At 39.4% G+C, this 15,894-nt stretch overlaps 1 protein-coding gene across 3 annotated transcripts in view; it reads right to left on the reverse strand.

Moving 5' to 3' along the window:
* Window positions 1-15,894, reverse strand: part of NCBP1 (nuclear cap binding protein subunit 1) — a 37,572-nt gene that overhangs the window by 9,863 nt on the left and 11,815 nt on the right. The window contains exons 5-16 of one of the 3 annotated variants that reach the window (XM_020890990.2): window positions 14,823-14,930; window positions 14,335-14,456; window positions 13,329-13,398; window positions 12,647-12,862; window positions 9,992-10,089; window positions 9,188-9,251; window positions 7,645-7,755; window positions 6,869-6,933; window positions 5,288-5,350; window positions 4,987-5,061; window positions 3,007-3,110; window positions 735-857 (exon numbers count right to left, since the gene is read on the reverse strand). In XM_020890990.2, the coding sequence (XP_020746649.1) occupies window positions 735-857; window positions 3,007-3,110; window positions 4,987-5,061; window positions 5,288-5,350; window positions 6,869-6,933; window positions 7,645-7,755; window positions 9,188-9,251; window positions 9,992-10,089; window positions 12,647-12,862; window positions 13,329-13,398; window positions 14,335-14,456; window positions 14,823-14,930 (1,219 nt within the window). Of the gene's footprint in view, window positions 1-734; window positions 858-3,006; window positions 3,111-4,986; window positions 5,062-5,287; window positions 5,351-6,868; window positions 6,934-7,644; window positions 7,756-9,187; window positions 9,252-9,991; window positions 10,090-12,646; window positions 12,863-13,328; window positions 13,399-14,334; window positions 14,457-14,822; window positions 14,931-15,894 lie in introns of those variants that run through there. The other 2 variants (XM_070480213.1, XM_070480214.1) reach the window with 2 other exon arrangements.

The following is a 15,894-nucleotide window of genomic DNA, read 5'->3' on the forward strand; positions in this document are numbered from 1 at the left end:
ATCTAAACACCATTAATATTTTAAGCCATTTTTCTCTGTGTACAGACCTAACAAAATTCTCCTCCTAAACGGTTACCCCGTTGTCCCAGGATTCTTTTATTTTTTTTTTTCCATTTATTTTTATTAGTTGGAGGCTAATTACTTTACAATATTGTAGTGGGTTTTGTCATACATTGAAATGAATTAGCCATGGATCTACATGTATTCCCCATCCCGATCCCCCCTCCCACCTCCTTCTCTACCAGATCCCTCTGGGTCTTCCCAGTGCACCAGGCCCAAGCACTTGTCTCATGCATCCAACCTGGGCTGGTGATCTGTTTCACCCTAGATAATATACATGTTTCGATGTTCCCAGGATTCTTTATCTGTTTCATTAATTTGTCTTTTTTTGTTTAAGTTATTGTAGTTTCCAAGATGTTTTAATAGATGAGAAAGCAAGTCCCTCTCATGGCTTTTTGTCTTCTCTTTTGTTGATGATAAGCTTACAGTGCAATTTGGAGAGAACATCCAACTTCATAATACACCACGTCTTCCTGTGCAGGAACCTCTCTAAAGTGAAAGCAGGCAGTGTTTAAGTGAACAGTGTGTTCACTTTTATCCACAGTTAAGTGAATACCTGTGTTCTGGGGAATAACTGACAGGCTGTTCGGCTAAACAAACTGTACGAGAATTATGTTTTTACTTAAGCCCTGACCCATACATAGTTCCATTCAACAAATATTTAATTCCCTTACCATCATCATCATCCTGATTAGGATTAGGGACGTCTTTCAGAATGCTGAAGATTTCATCATTGGTTGCTTTACTTTTAAAGGCAACAGCTAAACAGAGGGCAACCGAATGTCCAGGAAGAGAGTCTAAGCACAGAATGCAGAGAGTTAAATAACTGGAAGACTTTTAAGAGATGACTTTCTTTTAAAATAGAGTACTCTCTATGCTAAGGTCAATATTTATTCTGTATAAAGATGACCACACATGAAAGTTTCATTCAGCATGCCAGTGGCTTTTCACCTGAAGTAAGGCACAATGGGTTTCTTGCCTCAACACTTCCTTAAGAACACGGGGCTAACTGAAACTCAGCGTGCGGCAGGCGTGGGTCTTCCTCGGGAAACAGCTGCAATTCTCCTTTGATGGTCTCCGATCCCTAGGCCTCTGCGAGCTGAGAGGCGGAGAGTGCATTTCTCTTTCATTTCGGTCAGTGCGCCTCCTTTTCCCTGATACAGTGGACACTAAGTTTGGGTTTGAACAAGGTGAAGGCTGCCAATTTAAGAGACTCTGCTTTTCTCTTTTGCTGAATCCACATACGTGAATCTGTATGAGCCAGATGCTCGTGTGCTGTGACTCCACATGTCTACTGTTGGTTAATATCAGATCCTTACTGTATACAGTCTGTGCTAATACATACTGTTCGGCATCACCAGAGCAACGGGAAATCTACTTTTAATGTAAGGTAGACAAAGAGGTAGCAAAGAAGGCAATTCTGACACAGAATACGAGTTACTAAGCACTTGGAATGAATAAAGTCAGTTCCAACAATTCACATGTGCTCTGTACTATTCTTGAAAGTGGGAGAGAGAGGGAAGAAAAATCCTCCACCATCGACAAGTCTACATTCTAGGTAAGGAACCAAGATACTCACATAAAAAGTAGCCAGAGAGTAACACAAAACTGGCTTGCTAAAGGTTAAGAAAATATTTACAAGAGTGGAGCCTGGGCTAGATCCTGGAGAGAGAACAGGAATCAGAGAACAGAAAGGGATAATGGTACAAACAGGTAAAACCAAGAATGAGAAGCATGGAAAAAACAAAGGAAGTGGGCTTGGCTGGAGCAGAGGTTCATTTGAGAAGAAGTGACAAATCATAAAGTAGAAACGCCAGTTAGGTGGGCCTTAAGCGTTAGGCTGAAGGCTGAGTTAATTCCCTGGGGAAAAAAGAAAGCTCAGTGTTCAACAAAAGTCTGAACTCTTTGATATCAAAGACTGTATCTTATTGTTCTCTGAGCCAGTGCAAAGCAGAAATCAAAATGTATCACTTGTAAGTACCCCATCAAGCTTTGCTTTTTGCAGAAAACACAGTGTTCAAGGCTGCCCAGTATTTAAGTCTGGGCTTTAGCCCAGAATAGCTTCTTTGAAGCTATTCCCTCATTGTAAAACTGTTGTTAAGAACATACCTATTTCTCAACAGTTGTTTTAAGGAAGAAGTGACACAGTAACACAGGAAACGGAATACTCGGCAGTGGAGCCGAGTTTTGTTTCAAGGAAAACAGGTGTAGTCTGAAGTGCAGGGGAGAAACCGGTGCAGTGTGAGAAAGCAGGGAAGAGGAGTGAGTTTTAAGGTGCAAAGAAGTGCTACACAACATGGAGTGGAGGCTCCCGGGGAGCCGAGTTCAGTGCCAGGTGGAAAGACCAACTTGGTAACTCCACACCTGCCTGTCGACCACTGCTTACCTGGGCACAACCTTCCCTCCAGTAAGTGTGAAGCACAATATGGCATATCAAATTAAACAGTCCCTTTGATTTACAGTGCAAATCTCAGAAATGACGTGACCAAAAAGTAAGAAAAGTATGTTTAAGAATTTACTTCTAGACTAGAGGCACGCTGCAGGTATAACATGTGTCTCCATGTGCACCTATATTCCCACACCTGTACTGTTAGCAGATGATAAATCAATTCATGTAATCAAAACTGCCATGACAAACACATACTTTCATTTTAGTACGTTCTGGCTATAAATTCATCTTGCTATACTTAACAACACTTAAAATATCATGAAGAAAACATTATAAACAATATTAAAAACAGTTACAAGACAGTAATAACTAAGTAAATCACAGTAAATGTTTAGAATTATGACAGGGCAAAGAAAACAACAGAGGCTGGTGACAAATCACCTTTCAAACAGAGAAAATATAAACCCAAAAAGAGAAATAATTTACTTTCTCCACCTTAGAAAACTGACTTAATACTTGCATTAGTACCTTTGAAAAACAGAGGATTCATTACTTACTGCTGCTTTCATCTCCATACTTGTAAATGCAGGTTGGGTTTGCAGGACACAGAGCTGAGAAGGTAGGAGGGACAAAGTCTAATATACGCTGGTGGTAAGACAACCTACAATATAAACAAAAGCCTCAGAAAACACCATTCACCAGTCTCATTCTTTGGTAATAGCCAATTTAGGAGATCGGCACCCTGCACTCAGCGGACGACCAGGAAGCAAAGGGGCGACACGTCGTTGTAACTCCCGTCTGGGCCAGCGCACCAGAACCCACGTCTTCTTCAGAACTTCCTGCTTTGTACGGAGATGTGGACCAGTGGGTCCACAAGCCCGGTGGCCAAGGATGTGAGGTGGTGATGGCAGGGTGGGATGGGGTGGAGGAAACAGTTTGTACAGTTGGGAGATTGGTTATATTGTAGTAGATGAATACTTATCAAGACTATGGGAGACAAGTTTCTTAATGTCTGCCAAGGTATTTAGAAATCATGGCAAAGGGGAAGGCTAGGGAGAAAAATGATATGTTGGGCTGGAACTGGAAAGACACACACATCTAGGTGGATATAAAAACAGATTTGTGTATGTATGGGTACATGTGTGCATAAATATATTCACCATGCTTGTCCATCTAGAGGGCAGAAAACAAGTTACACCCAATAGCAATAAACACATCAAATGTCCAGACCTTGCTACTTAAATACCATGCTCCATAAAAGAAGCTCCTCCTCTTTGAATGAATAGATGATTCCAGGAAAGGGGCAAGGAAACATAAGAAGAGCCTGGAACATCTGTGCCAGAAATAAGGAAATGCTCAATGAATGGAGGGGGAACATTAAAGGAAGGGAAAAACAGGGACACAGCAGGCACAAGGGACTCGCAGTGGACAAATCGGGGCAACTCTGAGCATCAGAGTAAGTAACGACAGTGCTGAGTTACAGTCCACTGAATGGAACAGTCTGCTGATACACAGACACAGGAACTAATAAACAGCTAAAATAGGAAAGCTCTTTCTTACAGTACAAAGTCAACTAATAAATGCAGAAAGAATAATGGAAAACGGGAATCATCATCTGAGGATCATCACAGTGGTGGCAAATGAAAGGACAAGCTGCAGTGGAGATCTGCTCTAAGACCTGAGTGCCACCTCAGGGTACTTTCCACAAAACACGAATCAACCACCAAGGGGAAAAAGGCGAGTTTCAGGCTGAGAAGCCTGACGTGGCCATCTAATCAAGATTAACATCTTTAGTGGTGGACAGTGTGAGACTTGACTCATGAGGATGCACCAAGGCAACACAGCAAAGGCCCGCAGTCTTTAAAACTGACAGTGATGTGAACGAGAAAGAAGAACAGCAGTTCAAGGTGAAGGAATCAGAAGAAAATGACAATTAAATGCTATACATGCTCCTGGATACAATTCTGGACCAGAAAGGAAAAAAATACTGTTGGGATGGTTGGCAAAATTTCAGCAGCATCTGTGGACTGTACAAGTGGTGTTACCGTTATCAGCTCACATCCTGATCTGGAGGGCTGTATCCTGGTCACGGAGAAGTGTTTGTTTGGGGGAAATATACAGCTGACTATTAAAGGTGATCAGACATCATATCTGCAACTTGTTTTCAAAAAGTTCAGAAAAAGACCAATATAAAGGGTAGATATTATACAGAGAGGGAAAAAGGACCAGGCATTAGAACAAATGTAGTAAAATGTTAACTAGGGGATCTAGATGAACATGATACAGAGTTCTATTTTGGCAACTTTCCTAAAATTTGAAATTATTTCAAAGTATATTTGACAAAAATAAACTTTTTGACTTAATTCACATAGAATCCAGATGGCACAGCTGCCCTAATTTTTCAGCCTAAATCTGAAAGGGAAGAAAGATAGGTACTTGGATTTTAAAAATGATATTCTGGACATACATTTGAGAAGGGAAACCTCCCCCACAGAAATGAGACAACCTAAGCTAAGGAGAAAACACAAAGAACTTACCTCATACATTTTTCTAGAACTTCTCTTACGAACTTTGGTTTGGGACTTTCTGGATCTTGAGTAAGACAATCTGACCTAATGACAAAATACAGTTTTACAAGTTCTTACACATAATCTGCATTTCTATCTACCTTGTATTAAGCTGCAAATAGTTCTCTTCTACTTGCATTATTTCATTTATATACATATAGATATAAAAAACTAAGTCAGATCACAAAGAAGATTGCTTTTATATTATAGTTTTAAATATTACTTTTTAAAATGGTAAACTGTAGAGAAAGATATACATAACAGTACTTACCAATCTTCCCAGCTCCAACGGAACTGGAAGTTACTTAGATGATGGGAAAACCAATTAATAAACCTACACAAAGACGTGGGGGGGGGATGGAAAAGGATGAAAGGTTGCAGTTTACAATAGGAATTCGCATAATTCTGCAGACAAATCAGACCCTGTTTTCGCCCTGCCGACAGCTGTCACTCTCTCCTGCCACCTACCCATCTGTGCAGATTCTGCAACTCGGCTTCTATTCAAATAGCAGCGTGCCCACCTCACTCCTCCTAACAGCGCTGTCCTTTTCAAGAGAGTAACAGGTGCAACTCAAGTGCCTGCTTCATATCAAGAGCCTTCTGTGTTCATATTATATAATCTAATTCTCGCAGTAACTGCTGAGGGATGTATTATTCCATTTAACTGACAATGAAACTCCGTGAGGTGCAAAAAAAGATTAAAAACATTTTATAAATGCAAGACCCATAGCACAGTCTTTATCATACCATGCCCTTTTTACCACGAACAACAAAACATACCATCACAGCCTCTTTTTCTCTTAAAGACACCCCTGATCTCTCTAACTAGATAGGGATCACTTTAGTACACTATATAATGCTGTGAAATTTATAAGAGCCCAGTAAATACTTGCTGAATGAATGGCATAGTTGGAATGCCCAGAGCAACTGGCAGTTTATTAATTAGACTGGGAAAAACCTCAGCAGACACCTTAAAGCGTATCTCTTATGTCCCTATAATTTCAATCATTAAAACTACTCAAGATAATAGGTCAACACACAGGATAGCCTTTTCTGATAGTTTTCAAATATTGTATTTGAACAATGGACATGACGGATTATGGAAAATATTCACTACCTGTTCTGAGCTAATTCGGGAAAGTGACAGAGTAAGAGAGCATATTAGCTAACAGAGGCAGTAAGATCTCACCCAAAAGACAACAGTGGGCATGTCAATTAACACAGCTATAAAAATCCAATATGTTCTTTTGTATAAACTGAGTCTTGAAGTTGTACTTCTAGGGAAGCTAATTATTTTAGAAACAGACACTATCTATAAACAAATACATAATATATAAACATAATATACAGAATTAGACTCTGCTTCTACACATGAATTAGCATAAAGCCTATTTTAAAAGCTTACCTACCTAATTACAGAGGGAAAGTGTAACCATACCAAAGCACCAAACAAATAACAATGAAATTAAAGAAAACTTCAGCATGGGTATCATTTCATATTGAAAATTAAGACTAGAAAGTGAAATGCTATATTACAACAAGTATGAGCTTAATTATATATAGGATTATTTGGAGGAGGCAAGAAAGAAAAACCAACTTGGAAATTCTTAAAAGGGCAAATATTTTTCTGATCAAACACTTTTATAAAGTACAGGAGTAGAAGCTGCTAACACTCTACAGAAATAAGGCAGGGACTTCCCTGGTAGTCCAGTGGCTAAGACTCCATGCTCCCAACGTAGGGGACGTGGGTTTGATTCCTGGTCAGGGAACTGGATCTCATCTGCAGCAGCTAAGACCCACCTCAGGCAAATATTAAAAAAAAAAAAGTGGGGGGGGGGGGGCAATACTATACCTGTCTACACATGTAGTATTCATTGTGTCCAAACGCATATATAACATTTCAGTTGCCTGTGCAAGCTGTGAATTTCAGGATAAGGAAAACTATACTCTCTTTGAAAATAAATCTGTGATAGAAAAAACAATTAACATTTCCTAGAAGTCTATGTAATGACTAGTAATTCTTTTCAAGTAACTGATCTTTGAGGTATCAATGATATACAATACACCTGACCTGTATACACCTGTGAAATCAAGATAATAAACATTTACATCACCTCCAAAATTGCCACATTCTCCTTATAATCCATCCTCCCTTCTTCCCATTTATGCCCCCAAGCAAATACTGGTCTGCTATCACTACATTATTTGCATTTTCTAGGATTCTGTGTAAATGGTATCATATACTATGAATTCATATTTGTTTGGCATCTTTTATTCAACATATATTTTGCAATTCACTCATGTTGATGCCTGCATTGAAAATCTGTTTTTTTTTTAAACCTAAGTAGTATTCCATTGTATAACTGTAACAAAATTTGCTTATCCATTCATGTATTGATGGATATTTGGACAGTTTCCAGCTTTGGGTTGTTACACATAAAGTTATAAACATTAATACTCTTGGGTAAACAGTCAAAGAGTGGCTGATTGTATGGTAATGTGATTTTTAACTTTTAAAGAAATGCCAAACTGTTTTCATGAAGTGATTTAAACCCACCAGCAGAAATATTTAATAATCTTGTAAAACCAGGCCAAATAGAGTACGTTTAAAAACAAAAGAAAGGATACAACTTGGGGTAGAGAGCCAGGCTGAAGTTTGCACAGTTCAATGAGAAGTGTCGTGTACATCACGTCGATATGAGGCGGTGCTGGAAGCTGAAACAGCTCTGCAAAGATCACCTGCAAGGGAATCACGAGTCAGCAACTCGGTTCGACAGCTATCCATGCACTTCTACTATTTAGAAAGACCTCAGTTCTGAATTCTATGATATTCATAATTTTAAAAAGTAACTTTTTAACCTTAAAAACTATGCTTTCTAAAACACAAAGACCTATGATTGAATACCGTGATGAAGATTTTTTATCTCTGTAACTCAATCAATAAGAATATGCAAAAATTAATGCTTAGCTGATATTTTCAGAGAATTAAATTTCAACTTTGAAAGTATCAGAGTTAATTCACAGAGGTACAGGTTACTAGGGACTCATAGAGCCATCAGAGTTTCAAGTCTGTAAGAAATAGAAGCCCTTTGTAGACTCTGAGGATGGGGTCAGAAGACAGTTAAGTCATTCTGCAGTTACACCGCCTTTTAGTCCAAGACATTGTGGCCATGCTCTTGTTCAGAAGCTTGTTTTCATCCTCCATGTATAATTTGTGGGCCACATACCTAGACTTCTGAAGCCTAGTTTGCATTCCTCCTCCTCACTCCTATCTCCCACACTTTTGTATGAATTTCTATACATTTTGCAGATTTTAAAATGTGACTTAAGTTTTGCACTTCAATTGACATGTCAATGAGTGAAATCCATTAGCCTAAGCATGCTCTCAAGTTTTGTAAAGATAGAACAGATGCACTATACCACTGTTCACACTGGTAGTATGAATGCAAAGTTAAATTTCTATAAGGTATTCAACTGTACTAATATCCTCCTCTGTATGACTTACATGGAATCAAAAGCCTTATCCTATTTTTTTCACTTCCAAAACAATTGACTCTTTTGATTTCTAAGAATAAATAAGGATTCTTATTTCCCTACCCTTGTGATACAGGAAATAATATACTAGTCCAGAGTATGCTAGTAGTGAGAAACCAGATAAACACCGTTAAAAATGGGTTATCTGCCTAAAGAATATTATAAAGTATTTAAGCCACTTATACATATGTTCCCTGGAGAAGGAAATAGCAACCCACTTCAGTACTGCTTGGAAGATCCCATGCACAGAGGAGGCCTGAAGGCTACAGTCTGTGGGGTCACTTAGAGGGGGACACAGACATGCGCGCATGCACATGTCTGTTAGGTGGACAAGGTGCCGCTAGAGTTGGAGGTAGCTCACATTATCCCTGATAACTACCCCGAATGAAGACATCCTATATAAATAAATTACAGACAGCTCAAAACTCTGTTTGCTTACTGGGCTTAACCTCCTCTTTTCTCTTTACCAACATGGTTAATAGAGCTCCAAAACTGAATGCAGCTTCCTCTTTTCTCTGTTAATTTTCATTGTCTGACAAGCAGCAAGAACAGTAACAAAAGGCCAAAAGCAGATTACACTTCACAGTCAACAGAAAGCCCCTGAGACTGTAAAACAAGCTCCATCTGGAATGCATACCTCAACTATGTGGTAGTTCAAGGGGATCTTGTTCTTCCCAGGATAACTCACTAGCTGCGCGGCGCTATAAAAAGTGTAATTTAAGTTTAGTGAGTAGACACAGACACATGAAAAACCAGATAAGCAGTTTCATAAACAGTGTGTGTGGATATAGAGGAGGTATTTTCTGAAATGTTCTAGACTTCAGTTACTTCACCTAACAACAGCATGATTATTCTTTCTACCTTAAGGGAAACTCCTTAATGTATATCCAAAACTCCTTGAAAGATCGGAAAGAACATAAATAATAGTAAGGAAGTACATTCAGATCTACTAACTTAAAAAGCGTTATATGGTAGACTATCCCCAAAATGCTATATCCCTTTCCATCTTAAAATCCAAACTGAAACTTTCCAGGGTTTTAGAAAACATTAAAAATAAACTTTTCCAAAGCTTGATGTCTAACTGCTAGGAAACAGAGCAAAACAGAGCCGTGTTCATTTATTCCTGCAACATTCATCCCCCAAATAGCTGGTCACTCAAGTTAATTTATCCAGAACATATGGCAAATATCCACGTAAAAGAGCAGGCACCATATGCATAACACTAGAAAGCACCACAGTACTATACAGCATCCAGAAAACACTATCTGAAGGTGAAGTGCCGCCAGAAAGCAAGCCAAGTGTTTTTGAAATTGGTCTTAGTGAGACGGAAACCAGGAAGAGAAAGACTTTTTTACTCTTAACATACATTTTACTCTTTCTAAATCATCAAGATTGCTACTTTTTCGCCACACTAGTAAAAGTACCATGAAAAGCATCTTACCAAGTCTTCCTTTCCTTCCAATGGGACTTAATGATGCAGTGAAGATTCTCTTCTATTACAAATCTTTCCACTGAATGGCTCCCTGGCATCACAGGACCCTGGAACCAAAACAACAGGTATATACTATAGACCCATTTTTCATTTATTTAATGAAATATATGAGAGCTTATTATGTTCCAGATACTTTTTTTATATTGGATGCTGAGGATAAAAGTTCACAAGCATGAAAGCTCTGTATTTCAACAAATTTTATTTCTGTGTTCACCTACCTACAAGAGAACTAGAATATCAGTTATAGTTTTTCTTCTACCTGACACTACTATCTCTGCCCACCTCAAGTCTTAAATGAAGCAAACTATTATTAGCCCTTGATTTATTTTTTTAAACAATGAGAATGGATTACTTCCATAAAAAACATGGAGAGGGGGCTTCCATGGTGGCTTGATGGTAAAGAATCCACCTGCCCATGCACGGGACATGCGTTCGAGCCCTGATTCGGAAGATCCCACGTGGTGCAGAGCAACTAAGACCACGACTGCTGCTGCGCGCCGCAGCTACCGCGCCCAGACTCCAGAGCCCAGGAGCGGCGACTACGAGTCTTGCGCTGCGACTGCCGAACCCCGCGTGCCCCAGAGCCTGTGCTCCGCAACGAGAGAAGTCGCTGCAATGCGGAGCCCAAGCACTGCGACACGGAGGCCCCACTTACTGCAACAAGAGCAAGCACAGCCAAAAATAAAGTAAATTAAAAAATGAAACCGGAAAAAAAAACACATGGAGGGGGGATAATTTTATTTAAAAACACTATGTAGACATTAAAAAATCACATATATGTTGAAAGGTATCCACACTGTGTTGTTTTAAAAAGGTTAAAGAACATTATCTATGTATTGATTTTAAAAAATATGCATAGCAAACAGGTTCAATGAGTTAATTTACTTTTTTTAGTCACCACTGTAGACTCTTAATGGTGACTTTTACTTTACTTTATAATTTCTGATTACAAAAGAAAAACTTATTTTTCAAAGTCCAGAACTAAACAACCAAATCCTCTTAAGATATCTTGTGTATTTATGCACTTCTGGCAAAGGATGATGGGCACATCACAGAGGAAACACCAATTACAAACAGTACAGGAGAAGCAGATTCTGAGGTCTTATTCTAATGTTCCCTCTGCACAAATAAATACCTGATCACAAAGATTCTAACAGTCTTGTTGTAAAGCAGACCGTCAATTACATATACCTAATTAGACCATTACACAAAGTCGACTAAAAGCATTTTATTATATATGGAATACTGCAAGTGGGTAGCAAGCTGATGATTCTATATTTATAACTGATTACCCTGGGTCGGGAAGATCCCCTGGAAATGGCAGCCCACTCCAGTGTTCTTGCCTGGAGAATTCCATGGACAGAGCAGCCTGGCAGGGATACAGTCCATGGGGGTGCAGACAGTCAGACACGACTTGAGTAACTAACACTAACTAACCCATTACCCAACAACTGTTTACTCTAAGATGCAGTATACATACACTAAAATTTCACTGATCAAAAGCAACTTTCCATAGATTAGAAGAGAGAAGGCGGGGAAAGAAAACTCAAATTTGACCTTAGGTAGTAACATGGGTTCTTATGCCAGTGGCTCTCACGCGCGGGCAGTTCTGCTCCTAAGGGAATGTCTGGCAATCTCTGGAAACATTTCTGGTTGTCATAACTGACACGCCACTGGCACCTATGTATTGGCACGTAGAAGGTAGAGGCCAGGGAGAATTCTAGGCATCCTACAATTCATAGGACAGCCTCACACCTAAGGATTCCCCGGCCCAAAACATCAGCTGTGCTGAGGCTGAGGAACCCTGCTCTATGCTGACTGGATCACATAAGCAACAGGTGTGAGAGCGCCTTGCAGGCTGCAGTCCACGAGGTCATGAAGAGTCAGACACGACCACACCACCACCAGCACATGGCGAGTTTCTATTCAGAACCAATCCAGGGATCACTATGCTTGCCGCTTGGGTATTAAAGTTAACACGGTCATTTAAACACAAAGGCATGAAGTAAAGCATAGTTAAAATGTACATTTTTATACTAAATGTTATTATCCAAATTACACATTTTTTAAACTGCTAAAGTATAAACGCTACCAACAACCTGACCTCATAATAAAAACTACATATATTTAAGAACTATAAAGTCAGCTTATACTAATCTTTGGGATTTTTAAACACTACTGAGCACTTACCATGTGTCATATAGCATTCTATATACCTTATGTGTGTATATTAATAATTTAATCCTCATTACAACTTTGTGAGCTATATACTAATTATTATTCTATTTAGGAAACTAAGGTAAATAACTCACTCAAGAGCACACAGTTGGGATACGCCTGAATTGGGATTAAAACCCAAACCAACGTGGCTCTTGAACCTACACTTTTCAATTGTACACCATTCATATAAGCTAAACATGACTTCTTGCATATTGAGGTGATACCATTTGCTGAATTAAGACGCTAACTTCACTGCCACTGACCGTCTCAGACAATAAACGGCTCAAAATTAAAATGTCCCACAGTATAACTCTAACGAGATGAGACCAGAGGTACAACATAGCACAGGCCCTTTGAAAGAAGCTTTGCTGGCCACGTGCGTACCTCGGGATCATCCGTGTAGTCAAACATTCTGAAGATGACCCTCGGCATCGGGTACGCCGAGTCTTCAGTGTGAGGCGGCGGCGTGAACGGGGGCAGGTTGTGCTGCAGGGCTTCACACAGGATGCTGTCAAAGGCAAGATAAGGTCTTAGGATGTGCCGCTCCTGCCAGCGATCCTTTTTCAATTTCTGAATCTGGGCCCAGAGGCAATCTAAATACTAAAGACAGATTGATTTTTAACAATTAATAGATAATTGGAGGCCAGGTGAAATAACATTTTGACTAGACAAAACCAAAAATCTACTACCTTCTAAAATACAGGATACAAAAGCAAGCTAACTTATTAAATATAATGCAAAGGAATAGTGCTATGTTTCTGTATACGCTTTAATTACTTTACAAAGTCTGTCTGGGGCTGCTACATCTTATTTTTTCAAATTGGGCATTTAAGTAAAAAATACATCAACTCTATGATATCTGGAATCCCACAGAATAGGGAACGTTTCAAGGACATTCTAACATTTATTAAAAACACACTATATGCCTAGGGCTATGAGGAGCTGAACCCCTGACATGAAGTGTGACAACATAGCTATGGTATACAAATGGGATGATCTGAGTATGTCAGAGATTAAGGATCTACTCTGTGCTTGTATCTATCACAAGAGACTGAAGTCAATTCACCTCTTCTTGCGGATGTGGTTTCTCCGCCGTCCATACTTGTAACATGGGTACATGAGTCTTTTGGCGTCTTCTAAAGGTGAAAATGAAAATCTACATTTAGGTTTTTAAAAACATGAAAAGATGTTCAGTTGCTTTCATAATTAAGAAAATGCGAATTACAGGAGTGAAACATTTTTACCTGTCAAATTGTCAGATATCAGAATCGTTGATAATGTATTGCATTGCCAAAATGTAGGCAAATACAGTTTTGAAAACACTGCTGGCAGAAGGCTAACTGATAAATAATGAATCACTTTAGAAGAGATCTGGAAGAGTATAATCTCTTTGGAAGGCAATCTGACTAAACAATCTACCAAAATTAAAACTGTTAAGACACTTCAACCTAGTAATGCCATCTCTAAAAATTCACATAACCCAAACACACTTGCCCATGTACACAAAGACATATGTACAAAGATATCCACTGAAACGCAGTTTAAAATAGCCAAAGCCTTCCAATAGGCTCAATGTCACCAACAGGAATCGAATTAAAGAAACTACGGTACGTTAAACGAGTGGAGTACCATTCAGCTGCTAAACGAATGAGGTAGAGCTAGATATTCTGCACAGCAAATCCAAGCTGTGATGCGGGGAAACAGGAAGTGTGCATGGAAGAACCACCTGGATGCTGGACCATCACTTGGATAAGAGGAGGGAAGGATACATTCAAATGTTACAATATTCACACTCTTGTTTTCATTCTTCTTGTGCAAACATGTATATATTATTAAAAATAAAACTGCAACTTTTGAATAATACGAAACATTTAAAAAACATTGAAAGGGTTAGAGTAGCTTAGTGTCATGAGAAAGCAGATTTTCATCTTTAGACTTCTTCAGCTTTATTTGTAACTATGTAGATAATAATAATATCCAAAGAGGTACCTATTAATAGCAAACCAAACTTAAAATTCCCAGTGAAAAGCCTTAAGGGACACAAAACCATTACCATGCTGCCGCGCCCTTACTTAAGATAGCTTTCAGTGTTGGCAAAGATTCGGTCCATCTCTGCATCTTTCTTCTCATACAATTCCTTTCCAACCCAGGGCAAAGACGACAGAAATGCATACACGTACCAATCCCGCCGCACCTGAAGAATTTTTAAAAGGGACCTTTAAGACGGGCACGAGGGAATCTTCATTCGCGTCACATTTAGTCCTGAATGGAATCCTGTGGATACTATTGAACAGGGCTGAGTGAAGACGTCTGGCTCATTCAGAGGGTTTTCAGATGTATTAGCTTCAATCTTATCAGGCAGAATCATTTAACTAATATACTAACTGATATTTAACTAATATGTCATGAGGATCGACCATTATGCCAGTTGGCTTAACTTTCAGATATTAAGATTTTATAATGTGATATCTATTAGTCTTTTTTTTTTTTTGCTAAAGGGCTATTAGTGAAAAATTCCTCATACCATATGAATGAGATTCAGCACAAGGGGTTTTCTTACCTGAGGCACATCTTCTTCCTGAGTTACACTTACAAAATTTTCAAACATAGCAACCATTGATGGGGCAGCAATGACATGACAATTCACAAGATCAGAGAGAAAACGGACCTATTGGGGAAAGCAATTTCTATTAAATCTAAATGTCCTTCATAATATTTATAAAACAAGCATTTTGCCCAAGGACCAAATCTAGACCACTACCTGTTTTTTAAAGGAACCTGCAAATTAAGAATGGTGTTTTAGATATTTAAAGGCTTGGAAAAAACCAAAACAATATAAATGACATGGAATTAAATTTCAGAGCCCACAAACCCATTATTGCACAGCCGTGCGCGTTTGTTTGCGTGTAGTTTTGGCCGCTCTTGCGCTCCGACAGCAGGGCAGAGGTGCTGTCAGAGAGACCACGTGAAGGGCGGGAATCCACACGTGCAGCTCTCCATTATACTAGACTAGGAGGTCAAAGTGACACTCACTCAGCCGTGTCCGGCTCTCTGCAGCCCCACGGGTTATACACAGTCCACGGGAGTCTCCAGGCCAGAATACTGGAGTGGGGCGCCTTTTCCTTCTCCAGGGATCGAACCCAGCTCTCCTGCATTGCAGGTGGATTCTTTACCAGCTGAGCTATAAGGGAAGTCCACTAGACAAGGAACGTAAACTGTAATATTCTAGCTATTACAACCAATAATCTTTTTTTGTCTGGTTGCGAAACTGGACCACAGAAATGGAAACGAACAGAAATTTACTGGGTGTCCTTGTGTGCCACTGCTAAGCACTATTAAAGTCTCTCAAATGGGAGCTCCCAGACTAGTGGGACGAACACCATCTAGACCCAAAAGGATGACTCCTGTGCTAGAAGATAAAGAAGAAGTGCTCTAGAAATAGAGATAAAGGGAGCAGGGAAAACATAAAGTGGGTAACAATCAAACTAGGACAAGAAGAATCAGTAAAGTAATCCTCAACAGGAGACGCTTCTAAAGAAGAGGTTCAAAAATAAGGTGTGTTCAGGGCCCCACAAGTAATTCTGACAGAGCCGGGAGGATATGGACGGCAAAGAGAGACAGGCAGGGGCAAC

Source organism: Odocoileus virginianus, chromosome 18 (assembly GCF_023699985.2).
Source record: "Odocoileus virginianus isolate 20LAN1187 ecotype Illinois chromosome 18, Ovbor_1.2, whole genome shotgun sequence".
NCBI classification, from domain to species: domain Eukaryota; kingdom Metazoa; phylum Chordata; class Mammalia; order Artiodactyla; family Cervidae; genus Odocoileus; species Odocoileus virginianus.